The 19,159-nt window shown below is 43.7% G+C and overlaps 2 protein-coding genes across 7 annotated transcripts; one reads left to right on the top strand and one right to left on the bottom strand.

Moving 5' to 3' along the window:
* Positions 1-1,512: 1,512 nt before the first annotated feature.
* Positions 1,513-8,540, top strand: nr2e1 (nuclear receptor subfamily 2, group E, member 1). 6 transcript variants are annotated; one of them, XM_078093126.1, is made up of 10 exons: positions 1,516-2,045; positions 2,149-2,223; positions 4,667-4,812; positions 5,418-5,505; positions 5,724-5,959; positions 6,314-6,460; positions 6,733-6,829; positions 6,961-7,110; positions 7,310-7,415; positions 7,513-8,540. In XM_078093126.1, the coding sequence occupies exons 2-10, from the start codon at positions 2,163-2,165 to the stop codon at positions 7,673-7,675; spliced, it is 1,194 nt and encodes a 397-aa protein (XP_077949252.1). In that variant the 5' UTR covers positions 1,516-2,045; positions 2,149-2,162; the 3' UTR covers positions 7,676-8,540. The 6 variants fall into 6 exon arrangements, with proteins under 6 accessions (XP_077949251.1, XP_077949250.1, XP_077949252.1 ...); XM_040161405.2 differs by having other exon boundaries at positions 1,563-2,045; positions 5,724-5,968; XM_078093125.1 differs by having other exon boundaries at positions 1,513-2,223.
* A 493-nt stretch (positions 8,541-9,033) lies between these two features.
* On the bottom strand, positions 9,034-19,084 carry snx3 (sorting nexin 3). Its single transcript, XM_040161420.2, has 4 exons — positions 18,874-19,084; positions 11,812-11,907; positions 11,434-11,558; positions 9,034-9,794 (listed from the first exon to the last, which is right to left on the bottom strand). The coding sequence occupies exons 1-4, from the start codon at positions 19,033-19,035 to the stop codon at positions 9,689-9,691; spliced, it is 489 nt and encodes a 162-aa protein (XP_040017354.1). The 5' UTR covers positions 19,036-19,084; the 3' UTR covers positions 9,034-9,688.
* Positions 19,085-19,159: the final 75 nt, after the last annotated feature.

Raw genomic sequence — 19,159 nt, 5'->3', positions numbered from 1 at the left:
AATATAAACCTCCAATGGAGGACGCGGCTTTCTGTGAGTCCTCGCGGGGAAATCAGAGGAATATTATAGTGATTTCTCCTCAGGCTTGTTAGTCTCCAGCCTAGGCCGTTCAAGGGAGGGCTGAAAGACACAACAATAGCTGATTGCAATTAACTACGCCTCTCCGCCTCGCCCCTGTCCGCTTAAATCGACACTTTGTGAGTCCATATGGCCTTTAGTGTACCGTGGGAATGAACACAATTAAAAGCAGAATATGGATTTCTGGAGTTACCCGGCAAAAACGCAGCAAGCTGTCAAGGTCGGGGTGTCAGTGAGCGGGGCCCTGCAGCCCGACCCCGACCCTCTGGACCGCCGGGCACGGGTGATGGGAGGTGTGCATCATCAGCAACTGTAGCCGTGCATGAGACAGTTGGTAAATTGATTACTGGATGTGAAGGCATTGCAGAATACATTTGTATCTGATGATGTACTTTTTTGATTTATTTTTGTTCCCGGACAAGATGTGATGTAAATGCACTAATTGACTTTTTATTCTGTATGTATTTATTTTATTAACGTTTGCTAAAGTCATATTGTATAAAATGCAGAAGGGGTGAAAGAGATTGTTGTTCTTTTTTTAACCATATTGTGTAAAATTGGGCCTTTCATGCAAAAAAATTGTTTATCACAGGAGCCTCACAGTGTGTGTGTTTGTATGTCTGTCTGTCAAATTAAAGAACTTAACATCATAATTTGAAGGCAAATCCTTTAAAGAGACACTCTTAAATTACCCCAAATAACAGGCTTAACACAGGCAACATTAGAAAAACACAGTGATTAGCGGAGCATTAAAATGAGCTTTAAATTAACACATTGACAAAGGAAAAGAGAAATTGCTGACGAACAACAACCTTAGACATTTTGAATTAAAATGGATTCTGTAGCAGTTTTAATATGTTATAGTATAACAAGGATCCAATAAATCTCTAACGTAGCCAAAAGGAGAAAAAAAAACAATTTATTCCTCAGCTGCTGTGACAAAGTGTCTCCGACACACTCACACAGACACAGAGCATTTATCAATCATCTGAATGACTGCACGTGTAACCAGACAGACGTGAGGAGCATTCAGACTCATAAAAACGCCATGCCTATTGTTAAAACAATATAAATAAGTGAACCTGGTATGGTTTATGGTCATAGGTTTTCGGCAGCAACATCTTAAATTAAGATCATTTTACTTTTAAATGTCCAATATGCAATGGGATATTTGTAATTGTGTATTCTCTTAAAGTGTATTTCGGCATTTTAATTGGTAATTGGGAGAATTGCCGAAATAAATGAATCTGGCGTTTTAAAAAAAGTGAAAAATGTAACAGAAAGTATGCGCGCAACACGTGTTTTCTTTCTCTTTTTTTGTTGCTTGCAACGCCTCTTGATGCATGAGCACTGCCCATCACTTGAACACACATTCACACGATCACACGCACACACACACACACACACATACACAACCCCACTCGCTCACACGCCAGTGACGTCAGGCTGGAGTTTGGAGTAGAAAGCCAAGTGGATGAAGGAAGTGGAGATCTCCACCCTCCAGCCTCCTCCTGACACATCTCATAAATATTACCAAGGCGTATTTCGCGGATCTGGCACCACAAAGTCACATCGTGTCCTGTTTGTTTTGGGGGGGTTTAGCGCACCTGTCAGAATATCCGAAACAAGATTATACTCTTTTCTTTTTTGCAACCGGTTTGGCACCGTCGGATGCGCTGCAGGCTGTGGTGGGTTTTTTTTGTTCTCCAACTCCCAACTTTTAACACCGGGCTGCTGCTCACAGAGCTGCGGGGCTGCTGTGGCCGTCAATTGGTCGCCGCACACCGGTTCACCTTCCGCACGGAGACCCCCCGCCCCCCTCCCCCTCCCTGCACACCGGAGGCGAACATTTTGCCCGTCGATTAGAAATGGTCATCAGCGCGTGCTAATTGGGGCTCGTCGATCTGCGATCGTGTCCGTCAAGTTGGGCCGGTCGGCACGTTGACTTATCGATCTCGTCGCCGCCGGTAAAAAAAAAAAAAAACGCTGCCGTGGCGCGAGTTTGATATTGTTTTTGTCGGCGAGAAAAAGAAGAGAAAAGAGGACTTTTTTTTTTACTTTGTTATTAAGGTCGAGTGTCCACGATGAGCAGCAAACCCGCCGGCTCAACAAGTGGCTGTCTGGATATTCTGAATGTCAAATCAAGTAAGTGTTCATTTCCCTGATGCTCCGTGGAGAATATGGAGTGTCCCGGTAGAACAAGAGGTCTGTGATGGGCCTGTTCTGTGTGACACGGGGTGCAGAAACACGAAGACTCGTTGATGAAGTGGGTTCGTTCCTGTGAGTGGTGATCCGTGGGGGGAGAAACACCCGCAGGGAGCTGTGCAAAACGTGTGTGCAGGACCGGTCGTTAAAGCGGCCTCACTTTGACACCCCTTACATATGATACGTACTTTTTTTTGGGGAGGGGGGGGGTGTTAACCAAGTTTTTCAAAACGGAAAATAAATAATATCTATGCTGCAAGATGCAACACGTTGCCTGTAACGCTGTTTTACAGCAACTTGTATGAAACTACGAGATCTGAAGCAATATTTGAGAGAGTTGTTAAGATATTCGTACGTTACTGCATTGCTATATTAGATTAATTAAAATCAGAATCCATCTGTCTATTACCGTTTATTTGGGTACAACTTTGAAAAGATAAAAAAAATACTTAATTAAATAAATTAATCACTAATGGTTCAATGGTTTTAAATTAAGTTATATAGTATTTTTTGCTTGTCGTATCAAGGTTTGAAATTATATTTAGGTTTGAAATTATATTTGATTGTTGTATTAAACTTAGCAGTTATATCTCTACTGGGCCTCACCATCATTTTAAATTTAAATCTCAATAAGATAAAGGCTTAAAAATAGTTTATCGTTGTGTTACAAACGTAGAATATTTCTATTAATTGTGCTCGTGTTTCTCCACACGATTTATTCACTCAAACTGCTGCTTTTGTGTTTTGTATCATTTAATTGCTTACATATGATGAGATAATAACCAAAAATAATAATAGTACTAAAATAAAAACACCACAGAATTACAACTCCTGTCATCTTAGTTCTCACATACACACATTATGGGTGGCCAGTAAAAACATTTACATCAAACTTTACTTCGTTCTTCTGGGCCATGATGGTGATTACGTTAATAGAAAATGCCATATATCTTCTAGCTATTACCCAACACAATGGAGACGAATTGGACCCCCACAGCGGGGAATTAAATACATTTCCCCCCTTCACAACAAAATTATGCGCCATTTTATTTAATTGACCCTCATCAAACTACAGTCTTAAATAAGATAAAAGCTTTGAGTTTACTTTTTGGGGCATGTTCTTTCATCTGCAATTTAAATTCTGAGAACTTGGGGGGCGCGCAAATGAACTTGACTTGTCCAGCGTCAGTTGATTAAACGTGTATCTGTAATTTACTTTAATAACTGCTGTCAAATTTATTTCATTCATTAAAAAAATGATGGACTCTACAGATAATTAAACGTGGGGATATAAAGTATTCAGGCCTACAGGAGTTAGTTTTTGTAACCACTGCTGTGATGAAAAGATGACTTTTAACAGGCCAAACAAACTTCAGTTCAAGACACAAATGCTAAAAAGTTGGTTCTCTCTCTATTTTATTGCAATTACACGGCTGTGGCCAACAGTTAAATAGCTCCTGATTCTTAATAATCTGCCAATTGAAGCCCTATAAGTCTCCTCCTGAAGTCATTGTTTTTGCCTCTCAGTAGTTATTCCCATGCTACCCTTTTTGACGGGTCACTGGTGAATCAATGAGCAGGTGGCAAAACGTCAGTGTAATTACATAGACGGCTTTTCCCTCCAGAATAAAAAAAGACTCGAATTTACATACAAATATACTTCTTTTTTTAATAGATTTGAATACAACCCCCCCCCCCCCCAAAAAAAAAAAGAAAAATCACATTTTTTCATCTATACTGGGGTCGATTTACATACACTTCATTTGAGTTGGTGAAACGAGTTGGTGCGCATTATTCTCCCGGTGCAGTGTCACTCCCTAATCCTGGGGCCTATAGACCTGCGGAATAAAGCAGCTGTCGAGTCCCATTATGAAGGGGAGTTGGCAGCTTGTCGAGATCCAGGCAGTCAGACGAGGTTCAATGGGGGAAAATCATTAAGTTAACACTTTCCCCTAATGTCTCCATTGTGCCGCCTCGGGCCATTGTTTTAGAAAGCTCAGATATGACGCTTCCCACCGGACTTTATTCTTGAAATGTGCGCCTTGAATTCCCATGCTCGGCCGAAGCGCGGGACTCTGTCCAGTGTGCGCGCGCGCGTTTGTGTGTGCGCGCACCTGTGTTTTGCGGGTTGTTTGACGAGAAATAATTCATTAGTAGGGCTCTTTTTCTACAGCTCCACAGCGTCTAAAACCAGTTAATCTTGGGAGATTAACTGTCCGTCCACAGGGTTAATTTACTGAGAAACTCAGTAAAAGTTTTGTATCAACTTTGTAAATTGCTCTTACAGTGTATCCAGATGTTAAATATTACTACATGGAATATAATCCGGACACGACATGTCATTCAGTGAACGGTGTCTAAGTCACGTTTGGGCCGTTCTCAGGTCGGATTCTGGACATCCCATGCAAAGTGTGCGGAGACCGCAGCTCGGGGAAGCACTACGGCGTTTACGCCTGCGACGGCTGCTCGGGATTCTTCAAGAGGAGCATCCGGAGGAACAGGACGTACGTCTGTAAATCTGGCTCTCAGGTGAGGCCCCTCTTCTTATTTATGATATAGCCTAAGTTAACGCACGTTGCCGATCTGTGCTTTCCAACACAGGAGTGTGTTGCAATAGTGCAAACTTCACAGGTACATTTATTGATTGTGTCGTTGTGCATTCTTTTTTTTGGGGGGGGGGGGGGGTCAAGCAACTAGCAGAGATAACGTTACATCCAATCGGGAAATGCAGTGAGTGATACCTAAAAAAATATTTGAAATTTGACCCGCTTTACGCACGGAATGCGCAGATTTGTTTCTTTTTTTTTTCGTTATGGAACCGTGTTTAATCTGATGAGCCTAATTATCTCATGACGGCACCATTACGTATCTGGCTAAACATTGATCTGCTGTAACATAGCAGATGTAATCCAATCCGATGCGATGACTGGATGGCGAGGATTTAGGCAGCAGAGGGCGGGATAGAGTTCTACTCGTGCTCCGAGACGAGGCCGCGTAGAGCCGCATGGGAGCAGGTCAATAACTCCACCATAATGGCTCCACCTCTCTCCTGGAGACTTTACCTCCCAGTTAGATAAGATGATGATGACAGGAAGTCAATTTATTCTTAATTTCTCTCTCTTTCTCACTGACAGGGTGGCTGCCCTGTGGACAAAACCCACAGAAACCAGTGCCGAGCGTGCCGTTTGAAAAAGTGTCTAGAAGTCAACATGAATAAAGACGGTAAGTTGCTCTAATCAAATCATCATTCCGCATGAATAAGTAACAGGTTGATAGGCTACATTATCTTTGTTTTTAATGGGGAAGAACAAAATATTCACTTTTACTTAGTTTCAGGTATGATATTCAGCTCAATAACATAATTGACTATGTTGTGCATAAAAAAATATATACATATATATATAAAATATACCTTTTTTCCTAAATGTCGCGCTTCACAGCCGTTCAACACGAGAGGGGACCCCGGACTTCCACTATCCGCAAACAAGTCGCCCTATATTTCCGAGGCCATAAAGAGGTGAACGGATCATCGACCCATTTCCCGGGATCCTCTCTGTCCGGCCCCCCTTTCTTCACCACGGTCACTCAACTGGAGCCTCACAACCTGGAGATGAGCGCAGTCGCCACCACACCGGAAAGACAGGCCATCGTGGGTCTGGCACAGCCCACCCCCAAGGTATATTTTGTACGTTTTTTCTCTTTTCTAATATCTAACATCTTGTAAGTAGTTTTCTACTTTGAAGAAATTTATTTACCATTGTACAAATACATCTGTGTTTTCTTGACAATTACAGAATATCTTTATTACAGCCTTCTAAAATGTTATTATGGGATTACAATTTTCTCCGAAAGAGTTAGAAGTTGAAATTCTTGTCCTGCTTTAGCAGCAAATCCTCCTATTTCTTACTGTAAATCCACCACAAGTAACACTAATGATTATAAAACCAGGTGCTCAGGCTTGGAATTTGACCTTTGTTTTTCACCCCACTATAAACTATATACGTTTAATTTCACTTAACCTCACTTCCAGTATCCCCATGAAGTCAGCGGCACCCCCCTGTACCTCTACGAGGTGGCGACGGAGTCCGTGTGCGAGTCAGCGGCGCGCCTCCTTTTCATGAGCATCAAGTGGGCAAAGAGTGTTCCCGCATTCTCCACCCTCCCCTTATCGGATCAGGTACGTTTCGGAAACCCCCAAATGACCCTTGTAGGAAGAACCAAGAAAAATGGCCACCAGTCAATTTGGTCCGCAGGCGATAGCGAAGATATTTTGACTTGATACCATTTTAGACTTCAAGGTATTTTTACATTGCCAAATGCCACAGAAGAAAATGTCCAGTATTGTAGTAATTCCCGCTGCATTGGTGCCTTACAAGATCCAAGAATGCTTGAAATCAATCAATTTCTTTTTCTTGGTGTGCAGTTTAACACAATCATTCCTCCCTGCAGCTGATTCTGTTGGAGGACGCTTGGAGGGAGTTGTTTGTTCTTGGCATCGCGCAATGGGCCATTCCGGTGGATTCTACCACTCTTCTTGCCGTTTCTGGTACGTCAACAAGGCACCAGAAAGCTCATCTCACTACAGGCCAACTGACTGGGCCTGTGTTGACTGTGACAATAGGGGACTGCATGAAAGGTTGTCCTGCATGATGACATGTTCTCCTCAATCATTCGTAGGAATGAACACGGAAAACACTGAGTCTCAGCGGATGAATAAGATCATATCCGAGATACAAGCACTCCAAGAGGTGGTGACCAGATTCCGACAGATGCGTCTCGATGCGACGGAGTTCGCCTGTTTGAAATGCATCGTGACATTTAAAGCTGGTGAGTGCTTCTGTCCCATTTGTCGTTCATTTAACTGAACTTATTGGTAAAAAGTACTTTACCGCAAGTTACTACTTCCATCAAAAGTGCACTGAAGCTTCCGCTGACAAAACTCAAGACAAATAAGAGCAAAAGACATGCTGTTCAATGCATGTACGGGATTTATTTTGATATCTAAAACGCTTCCTCCGTCTTGCAGTTCCGACCCACGGCAACACCGAGTTGAGAGGTTTCCGCAACGCCAGCGCCATTGCAGCACTGCAGGACGAGGCACAGCTCACCCTCAACAGCTACATACACACCAGGTAAAATCACATCTATCGCCTATATGCTGAACTTTCTCCTGCAGGTATCAGCAGCCAGATTATAAAGCAGTTTTTGACCCCGAGTGGTGCGTTTCAGATACCCGACCCAGCCGTGCCGCTTCGGGAAGCTGCTCCTGCTGCTGCCGGCGCTCCGCTCGGTGGGCCCGTCCACCATAGAGGAGGTGTTCTTCAAAAAGACTATCGGCAACGTTCCCATCACCAGGCTCCTCTCCGACATGTACAAGTCCAGCGACATATGAACTCTCGCCAGGCGGAGAAGACTTGAAGCTGAAGGCCCGGAGACCCTCGCCGCATTCAACAGAATGTCAAATCTTAAGCAGGTGTAACTGCGGGTTATTGGCGAGCACAACATCCCTTAAGGCTGTCTTGAAAGGGCCTATTGAGGTCCAAGCTCGGACTGCAACACAGCCAGAATTCAGCCAGTAGCCCGTTAACAGTCGCTGTAGTTAAAGAATAGCCTGTAACTTTGATTAAAATTCCCAGTGAACAGCCGGTAGGGGCACAGGCAACACACACAAGAGTTTAAATATCGCCTAAAGACCCCGGAGAGCATCTGCCAAGTAGGTCTGATAAAGAGATCTTGTATATTACGTTTTTTTGTTTTTTTTCCCCCCCGAGTGTCGGTGAGACCAATGAGCTTGACGTCAGTCAGTCAGTCTTTTAACGCTGTGATCGACCCCAGTGGAGGGAACCAAAAGAAGAAAAAAACTGATGACGCACGCGCGACCGGGGAGTGTGAATCGCCGTCCCTCGATCTGGTGCTGAAACCAAACGCGCGGGGCGGACAAGAAGAGGCGCCAACTCCATGGAGCATTAGAGTTGAACGTACTTTTAAAGGATATGCTTGCGTTGCCTCCAGACTGTCAAACGGCGCTCGCCCGAGGAGGGCGTTTGTGTTTAAAAGTGGTAACTGTCCTTTTTGTGTCGGTGCGTCCTGTTTGAGGCGGTTTTAGGTCGACTTTTTGAAGTTAGCGACTAACACTGGATGAAAAATGTTCAGCACTTGGAAATGTTTTTTGTGGATTGTGATGTTTTTATCATGTTGTAAATATTTGGAGTTATAACTATTTAGTTGTCGACGAGATAATAAAAAAAAACACTGAATTGAACTGCTTTTAAATAACATGGCTGTAAACCACCAGCTGAAACATGACGGCCAAATAACAAAGATGCTTCTATCAGATGTACAGTATCTAGATATCAAGATTTCCCATTAACACTATTTAATAGTGGCACATGTAATGAAATGAAAAAAATATCATGTATAAGAAATTATCAATGCTATGAGTTCATGCAACTAGAAGGCTAATCAGACCATCATAATTTAGGCTAATTCAACATTAACCATCACTATTTATTTTCCATGAAGTGTGACTTCTTCATATTACATTGATCTGTTACTGAAACTCATTTAGAAGTAGCATTTCTTTTTTGAAACAGAATAATTAACTCGTATTGGACATAGTGGTTTGTGATGAAAACATCAGATCATGTATTCATTGAATAAGTAATGTAATAATACATTTTGGGGGTTAGCTGGAATAGTTGTGGCAGCTTGCTTGTTTGAAAGGTCAACAGTCCAAACCAACAAATGTGATTATGCAGACATTTCACCTATTTTATTGGAAAATCTTCAAAATAAACAAAAATGGCACAGCAGTATACAAATCTCAAAATGCATATAGCCAGTAGAAATACTGCAGTTCCCTCTGTGAAAATTACTTCTTCCGTACTAGAAAATCATTGTGACAACGGGGCGGGTAATGGTCGATATACACGCATGATTCCTTTTTGAAAGAGGATCAAGTGGGGTTTTAAAGTAAAGGCCCATCAAATATATGTGCATGTGTGTGTGTTTGTCTAATTATGGTGCACAACATGCCAGGTGATTATATATATACATGATGGGAAACTGAGGTTTACTTAAGAGCTTTGCATACACAGGCCGCTCAATAAATGTTTCTATATAAATGAATATATTCAAGACCTAGCTAAATGATAAATACATAACGTGTTAGTGGCAAGTCAAGACATAGAAGGAAATTACTATAAATTACTGTCAACCACAGTTATGTGTCGAACATTCTTTACTCCAATTAGAAAGTGAAAACATACGGCAATACGGGTCACTTTTAAACTGAAGGAAGCGAACGGTATCATTTTGGAGGGGGGGGTTGTGATCGAAACGTTTGTGAACAGTGAAGAGAGCTTTGGGTTAAAGAGCCGAGTGGGACCGGGCCACGTTCTTCTCTTCAGGCTTGTCGGATTTTGGACGGGGTGTAGGTCTTGTCCACGGACTCGTCCTGTAGAAACATGTGCAGGCATCGTTCGTTCTGAGCCAGAGGGTGTCCTGCCACTCTGCAACAAAGAGCAAAGAGGCAAGGGGTGAAACGAGACAAGGCTTTTGACCTTTGGACACAGGACACACTCGTGGGCAGGCTGACAGGGCGTTAGGGCAACTGGACCCGGAGATCAGAGCGCCGATCGGGCGACGTCAACAACGCACGGATCCAACAACCATCTCAAACGTCTTCCAGTGATTCAAATGACAACACTACGGACACGCTTAACTCTGATTAAAGGTCCAATGCAGGTTTAGTGTCTTCCTGACATGGAAAGGAAAAACACACCCCTTGAAAATACATGATGGTTAGTTAGTACTTTATTTTAACAGGAAACAAGACGGCCAATTATTGTTTTGTTGTCTGAGGCCATTTCACCAGCAACAACTATCCCATGTTCTCCATTTCCTTTGTGCAAAGCATTGTGGGAGCATAAGGTGATAGCGTAGCGGAGAAGGGACCTTTGCTGCACAACGTCCTCTTGCTTTCCTCCATTAAAGTCACATTGACATTAGACTCCCCGAATGACCCCTCATACGAGGCAAGAGGAGCTTAACGAGAACAAGCCAGCGCACCTGAGACTCCGAAAAGCGCTCCCTCCGAACAGATCAACATGATGTTGTACATCTGCATCCATCTTAACCTCCAACAGGAAATATTTTAGACAAATGAAACGGCTTTGGCTGGGGTCTAATAGCGAGGCAATCACTGGAGAAACCAAGCCCGCGCGCCCACATACTCTGTTTAATAGGTTTTCCCCAAACGGAGACGTTGACATTGCACGTTAAAATGTCAAGGCATCGCTTGCCTTTTTTTTTCTTCTTCTCTCAAAAGTACGTCCCGTAAGCTCTTCCTCTGAACCTGAAGCATGAATTATGTTTGACTACCCTAATCAAAAGACTGATGGTGATCCTCTCTCCTCCCTCTCACTTGTGTTTCACAGCGACAATCATGTTTACCATTCCAAAAGATTTCCTCTTCACAATGCGCTCAATCACAGATTAAACAATGCTGCAAGTCTAGTCTGAACAATGATATGATCAACAGCAGGGTTTCATTCAGAAGAAGCAGAGGGGGGGGGGGTCTTAATTACTAACACATTCTCGTCTTCTTTCAAAAACATATTTATGGATTTTTAATTTTCTAAACTGTCTTTGAGCACTTAATATTCCAAAAGGAAACATTGATGCATTTGCACATGAAACAAAGATAATGGCCAAGTCTGCAATCAAAGCAAATAATTACAATCACACTGTAACTTTTATTGTTCTGCAGCTGAAAATGAGGACGCGCTGGATCCGAAATAAGCAGAGGTACACACCAGATCCAACGGAACGCCGCGCTGTAATTTGAGCCGCAATTATCATAAATTACACATCAACAATAAAACAAATGTGGGGAAAAATGATGATGTTGTGGGGGCGCACACTTGAGTCCTTTTTGGTTGTTCTCGTCCTTCGCGAGGTAATTATAAACGGGGAATTAAGGAGAACGATGAGAAAAAAGACCTGCCGTCTCCGCCTGGTTCAGTTTGTTAACAATATGGAGAGCTGTGAAAAAGTTAAATGCACTTGTTGAACAAAAGGGTTTTATTGTTATCGAGAGTTAGAATAATACCTCAATAAGAGCTGCAACAGAAATGTGACACGGCTTACTTGTTAAGAAACTGCTCCAGAGCCTGTCGCCGCTCTTCTATGAAAGAGTCGTCAAATATTCCATCATCTCCTCGAAACGGAAGCTGCCGGAAGAGAGCTTTTCCAGGGAGAGGTGGGACGACGACCTGCGATAACACGGATACGCAGAAAGTCATTAGAACCGCAGTTAAATAGTCTTATTAGGGAGGATTTTAGTGCTTACAAGGAAGAAAAAACAGCTCACTAAACAGAGATCAGGTCCTGTAACGGTCTGGTGAAGACATTTTTGCAACTTTTCTCACATGTAAAAATCGATGCACATGTGATCATTATCATATGCTGATTTAATAAGTACGAGCACGCCGGAGCCTTTGTGTGGAGTTCACCTCAATGGCTCACCTTGCTTTCCCTCTCCAGCTCGGCTCGGAGCCACTCAAAGTCGCTGTAGCGCCTCCGTACGCTCGACTCCTTCAGTTTGAAGATTGGTAGGTTGGTCTGTGGACGCACACACGTACACACACACAATTGGAAAATTGCTATATAGCCGTCTCTCCTTTAAGTGTAAATTAAAGAGAAATTATCCTTTTGCCAGCAAATGGAAGAATCGTTTGAGTCCATTTCAGGGAAATTAGGCGGCAGTTTAGCCGATGACTGATTTGCCCTCCATTGACCTAATGGTGTGTTATTATATTAGAATGATCAATGGTAACCTGTAGAGCTGAACCAACTGACTCCTTCTAAAACCCACAAAAGCTAATGAGCAAAGTGTTTTCCATCATCATTCAATGTTCAAGTCATTTCATTCCACATCGGTTGTTCCCACTTTCTCAATCCTGCTGAAAAGCATCCAAATTGAGCAAAGAATTGTGTCTCGCTCGCCATGGTCTGACGCACTCCGATGTTTTTTGCCGTTTTAGCGCGTACACCAAAGCGCAGATGTGCACATCGATGGAAGCTGCTGCCGACAAGCACTTGAGAGTGAATTTCATATTAGAAGGGCAAGATGTTTCGACATTGAGCAAACGGCACGTCACAGCACAATGCCAAACCTCTTCAATAGTCCCGACAGCACATGGCCATCCCATGACAATGCCCCAACGAGGGGGGGGGGGGCATTTCACAATCACAGAAGGTCAGAATTCACGGAAGAAGGAATCACAAAGTGCAAAACGCGGAGACGGTGAGAGCTGCAGGGCTGATCGATAAGCGGGCGACGCAAAACGGGGACGCAGAGTTAACCAGAAGGCTGAGTAAATAAGCCGAACAAAAGAGGGGGAGGGAGGTAGGGAAGAGCAGGAAAAACCAGAGGGGTTCGGGAGCTTCATCTGGTCTGTGCAGGACTAATTGAGAAGGAGGGAGAGCAGGAGTGGTCTTTTCACTCTCATGGTCTCTCCCATTCAGTCTTTTTCCTCTTTATTTCCCTCGCTCTGCGATAATAAGTCAGATTTTATGCCCTTGAGACTCCTCTTGTGAGGCTTCAATGGGGAAAATGCAGGCATTTGTTTTGTTTTTTACCCTCTTTGCTCTGTCCTCCCTACAGAAATTCAAATAATGACGGATGCTACCCAGATTTGATTAGACTCAGCCAACGGGTTTGATCATATTTAGATAATGAAAATGAGAGCGGCCTTTCGACGCACTGATTTGGTGATTGACTGCAAAACAATTCTTGAATCCCTGAAGAGACACAGTCGAACATAAACACCTTGCTAAGATGAATTCACTGCAACAGTCCTGCAATATACGTACATTTGGATGTATTTTGTGGGGCTCATTGTTTTCTACAAGAGGGTTGAACAACAGAAACACATCTCTGTCAAAAGTAAAGTTCAACAGCACCATAAACGACATGGTGCTACTACGATTATGTGATCTTCATCAAGGTTGGATGTTCCTAATAATTGACTAAATTTATTTTAGATATCGGCAGTGTTTCCAGAGTTTCCTTTTCTTTGTGTGTGTTTTGTAAACGGATGATCACATTAAACTTGTCTGCCATTCCACCCGCTTTCCAAATCTCTCGCTTCACTTGGCGCCGACGTCAGTGCCGACCGTGACACGAGGACGCTTTCACACTGACCGTCACTAACCTCGCAGCCGTTTCTTCTCAAACAAACTCACTATTTCCTATTTGGGATCCTTTGAGTGAACCCCGCGCTGCGTGCGCACACCCTTTCCCACCTATTTTCAGGTTCACCCCAGGTGAAGCGGTCAACGAGCCCCTCACTCCGTCCCCCTCTCTCTCAGGTCGCCGGGAGAAGTGGATTATCTTGGTTTTATCAGCCCGGTGCTCCGGCATTAACTCCACTCCACTCTCCTCCAGGCCCCGCTGCGTCATGTTACCTCACAGCATGGAGTTAATCCCCACCACAACAGATCACAGTTACAGGTAATCTGCCACCGCCGTGACTCTAATCCCATCATGTGCACACGGGGGGAAAACACTTAACCACGTGTGTGTGTGTGTGTGCGCTCGCGCACACACACACACACACACCACACACACACACACACGGAGAATGCATGCGCAGGTGTTAAGTACGAGGTTTGACCAGTCACACAGTTAACAATGTAAACATAATAGCCCAGGGCGTTCAAGTCTATTTATGCCCCCCCCCCGCACAATGAAGCAAGCGGTGAGAGTGTAAGGAAAGAAAGTCACCTGGCCTTTCAATCCCCTCGCCCACTCAAACCCTGTGATTAAGAGATCGGCCTTGCAGGACAAGGGGAGGAACGAAAGCGACGGAACTGAAAAATGAGAAGTCTCACTCACTCACACACCAACTGAAAGAGGCGGTGCGTGAGAGCTCTACGAGTCAAAGAGAAGATTTCCCTGGTATTTTTTTTCCCCTATACGGCTGGTTAAAGGTCAGGGCCCGGTTGTCTCAGCTTACACATCCAGGCACGTCTCAGCGTTTCCGGAATCATCTAAAAAGACACACTTTGCCTTTCTCACTTCCCATGTGAGGTAATAAATAAAAAAGGAGGACGGAAGGACAGGGCAGTCAAATAAAACGAAGGTAGCTGAAAGGACAGAAATGCAATGTCCACCCTAAAATAAGGAATTAATGGTCACGTTAAAAGCAGGTTTAAAAGAAAATAGGAACATAAAGCTATGTACCTCCTCAGACCTTCTAGTTTCACTTTCCATTCTACACTCCATAGGAAGAGCATGTTATTCATAATGTGTGGGATACAATACCTTTGGCTCATTGAAAATGGGCTGAAAAGAAACCCTTAAAAACAGCCATACAGAAAGAGCGGGAGAGATGGGACAAAGATCACTCACATCCCCAAAGAACGGTTCAAGGCCACCATGCATTAGCTTTTAGCAAGATGGATTAAGTCAAGTTTGAGTGTGTGCATCCTAAACCTCCCCCGTGCCCTCTTCCCACCGCTCCCATATACTCTCTTTTCACAATAATGGCATAAAAAATGGCAACATAATACCTTCTCATTGCATCATATTCCAAAATGGGGGACGGATGGGGGGGGAGGCGGGGAACAAAAGCGTCGGGGCTTGGTCTTTTGCTCTCGCCTTTTCCATATACCCTCTCACTGGTTCACTCGCTCGCCGGCTCCTGCGGCCTGACAGCCTACCCTCGCTCCGACTCGCCGAGCTGGCAAAAAGCCGCTTTGTTACCATAGCATCAACTCCCACTTTTGATACTGTCATTTCAAGTACGATATGGTAGCCTTGATACAATATGTCCCCCATTTCCATTAAAATAGTTGTCGAAGAGGATGCTGTAGACTTTGGATTACACTTGACTGTGCCTGACAAGCCCCTCACCCCCCCACACACACACACACACACACTCTCTCCCCCATCTCTGCCCATTTTATTAATGACCAAAGACGCCCGCCCCACAGCCCAAATGGAGAAGAGAAAGAAAGAGCGAGGGAGATGCAATGGGAGATGAGAGGAGGAGGGGTAGAAGACCGAGTGAGAGGGAGCGACGCAGCTATAAGAGGCCTTTTATGTCCTGCCGCCCATGAACAAAGTGAGATCCCAAAGTTTGCTCCCCTGAATGTCCTCTCGGGATGAGATGGGAACCAACTAAAGACAAAAAAAATGCTGATAATACCCCCCAAAAAAACCTCCTCCCACCTCACAAACACGTCAACTTCACCCCCCCGGATTTGCTGAAGGTCCAAATAAATACAGTATGCTGCTTCGGGGGCTCCTCTCAACCCAGAAAGAAAAAAGAAGAAAAAAAAAAAACAGATCCCATCACCAAAAAGTGATGTGACAAGTCAGTCCATTAGAAACATGACAAACGTGCAAAGGCAGAAAAGAAAGAACAGGAAAGCCACCGGCTTCCTGTGGTCTACAAACCATTTCAGAAACTACGCTTAAAAAAAACGAAGGGGATTTGGGGGGGGGACAAAAATCCATTGTTTCAGCACAACTCTGGACATTACGAGTCTGCTCAGGCAAAATGAGATATCCGCCTCCTTTCACCAAGGACCTAGCTTCTACGTCGTCTACAGGAGTACATTTGTCCCATTGATTTTAAAACACACCAAATGCAAGGAGGGGGGGGGGGGGCTGTCAACAGGGGACGGTGCGACTGCGACTAGTTGGCCCCCCTCACACGACAAGCCAATCGTTATACGCTTTGTTTCACCACGAACTTGAACATTCAAATGCTGCTAACCAGCGACAGGCAAAATGCGCTAGGTGACCGCTAGGTGATTTAGTTAAATACAGTGAAGCTAACCCTTATAATTTCCCAGCAGGAACAAGCCTCAGCTGTGTGTGTGGGGGGGGAGGGGGGCACTATACATTCAACCATATATAGTAATCAAAAGGGGGCTTGAGTAACACATTATGAGCCAGGCAACTGACTGCACACAGCTGGGAGGCAAACGGGATAAGTGGGCAATGGGATGAAGGCTGGTGAGGGGGTGGCTTTCTGCCCTCCCATGAGTGGGGGGGATGCGGGGGTAAGGATGGGGAATAAACTCCGGCTCCCCCACACCCTGGCCCGTTTCATTCTTCTCTTCTCTCAATGAGGGGATTAGGCAGACTCTCTCGCTCTCTCTTTCGAAGCCGATAGCAGGACAGCAATGGCAAACAGGAGACATGTTACAGACAAACTGTCCAGTATAAACCAGGGTTTCATTTTAAAATTCTAAATAAATATTGTAAGTGAGATGGAGACAGAAAAAACTAAACAAAGCGTAGTCTAGGCATGTCAGGTCGAGGCATTGTGGCAAACACTCTTCGGGGTGAAATGCTTCTAAAGAAAGAAGAAGGAGAGATGCAAAGCTAAGTTGACACCACGTTTGCGTAGGTGAGGGATGCGCCGCTTCTTCTGTGGTTTTATGCAAAGCAGGGTCACACGGGGCTATGAGGTGCACAATAATGGTGATTACACGCATATGCTAATTATTACACGCTAATCACGTACAGTGGCCTTGTATTTCAGGCTAATGCCTGGAGACGGCTTCTCTTCCCTCAATCCGTTCCTTTAAGGTGAAGCGAAACTATAAATACTGAGACGCTCACCAATCTAAATACGTCAGGCCACTAACTACACGGGTGTCAGTCAACTGAAATGACACTTTAAAGACAAGAGATTGGCCAATCAGATGTGATTAGTGACTGTCTAGCAATTTCAGACTCAATACCGCCTGCACATTAAAAGTACATACAGTAGAGTACAGGAATAGCTTCATTTATGCAACATTTTATTTGGTGATGGAAAACGAAATGTACAAATTTCCTTTATTCTGTCACGTCCTGGTAATGGAAAATAGGAAAAAAGAATCACACCTCTTTCTTGCAAGTTTGTGTTGGCCACCTATTGGATAAAGACTCTTCTAGCTGATCATATTATAGTAAACTGAAACTTTGCCCTCACCAAAGCTTGATTATCATTCTTAATCTCAGAAACAGCAGGTGAAAAAAATGTTCATTGCCATACAAACAAGATGACTGGTTTCTGTGGGTTACGTCTGAACATCTACAGTTTGGTGACAACTGAGCAAACTGTTATCTGCTGCCACATGGTCCAAAACGAGAGGGAATGTGGAACTTGAAATGTTTGTTTTGGGGGGCAATCGTTTAGTATGATCATTCACAGATGGAAGCAGGGTCTGTATTTTGCAATGGCCAAGATTGTCTCACCGTTATTCCCCTTCCCGATTGCTCAATAATGTCAAACATCTGGATAGTATGAGGCAACAACCTAACGGGCAAAACAGGATCCACATGCTTCTTTACAGGAATGTACATGCAGTCACCTGCAGAAATGCACTGTAAAAGATAATATCACTCCTTACTCGTTTTTACCATTCTTTAAGCAGATTTGGCAGTTTCTCTTTTTTGTATGTATGTTGTAAAAATATATTGTTATTATATTGTCCACTGTACAAAAAAGAATTACAAATAGAAATGTATATATTTGGAATTGACATATTGATCAACTACAAACTATTGATGGTGGCAGCAAAGTAGAACCTGCATGTCTTCTCCAGTACGAGTTCTTCAGAAGAGTAGGAGGAAGGAAATGAGTAAACGGGGGTGGGAGAGACTGGAAAGGACCAGGCAGCAGAATACATCCTGTCTACAGTTGCAGAAAAGCTGACTTGCTGAGTTATGTTCCCCTTTGGAAAACATCTGATGAACAACCAAGAATGAATAAACCGTTCTTAAACCGACCAACATCTGCTCTGAACATTAGCATTAGCATTAGCATATGGAAAGAGTAAGCAGAGCATTTGGCTAAACAGACCTTTTAGGTTGGTCATTAAGTTAAGTGTCACAAATCCTCTTATCTATTCTTTCCAGTCAGACAATGGGGTGTGGCTGCAGTTCAACTCCAGACTGCTCAGGGAGGGTTCAACTTTTAGGAGAAGTTATTACATCACGGTTTATTAGCTTGCTGCATGGGATATATAACTTTTATTTGAACACATGTGACTTCTCTGCTCGGTAAAACAGCTGCACTGTCACAACACTGTTTGGGGGGTCGAGGGGGGGTGGCATACTTGAGGCTAATGTAAACAACTTCCCTTCATTAGCAGAGCAGTAGCAACATGTCTGTTGCCAGTATATAACACTGTAATGAAGTATTGGTACTTGTTGATACTGTCCAAATCTCTCGATTGCCTAAAACGTTTAATCAATTAACGTCGACCGATCATTAACACCAGTAACTAACGCTTAATGTCAGCAAGCTAACCAGTGTTAGCTAGTTTAACGAGATCCTAGCTACTAGCCCGATTGCTAATGTTGGCCAACTCGTTTTGCACTGAACGCCAACTCTTTTTAAATAACCATTATCATTTAGATATTTAAATATCGACATCGACATTATGTTGACGTCTTTTTGACAGTAGCAACCCCGATGTCAAGAGCGAATCACCGTCTTTGACTGCAGGAAAAACGTTAGGTAGCTCAGGTAGCTCGCGTAAAGCTAACGTCATTAGCACTTGTTACTGCAGGCTCACCTTCAGTCTCACTTCATACGTGGTATATTTGGTCCTGCCAACCCAGGTGGTCTCAGGGTTGCTCACATCAATCTCTAGAAAATTACTTGGAGGTCCATAAGCATCATTTAAGTTCTGAGGCTTAGAAAAAAGCCTTCTTGTGTCAGCTACGGTATCAGCCATTTCTCCCCCTGTCCTTCGAGCAGCTGGAAAAGTCAGTTAAATTGTCCAGAATAGAAATATTTACATCCTGTTGAGGGTCTTCAAAATAAAACATTCGGTGAATGTTAATTCCGCATAATAACAA

This window comes from Gasterosteus aculeatus, chromosome 18 (genome assembly GCF_964276395.1).
Source record: "Gasterosteus aculeatus chromosome 18, fGasAcu3.hap1.1, whole genome shotgun sequence".
Classification (NCBI taxonomy): domain Eukaryota; kingdom Metazoa; phylum Chordata; class Actinopteri; order Perciformes; family Gasterosteidae; genus Gasterosteus; species Gasterosteus aculeatus.
Note: the sequence above shows the minus strand (reverse complement) of the source record. Positions and strands in the feature narration are given on the sequence as shown.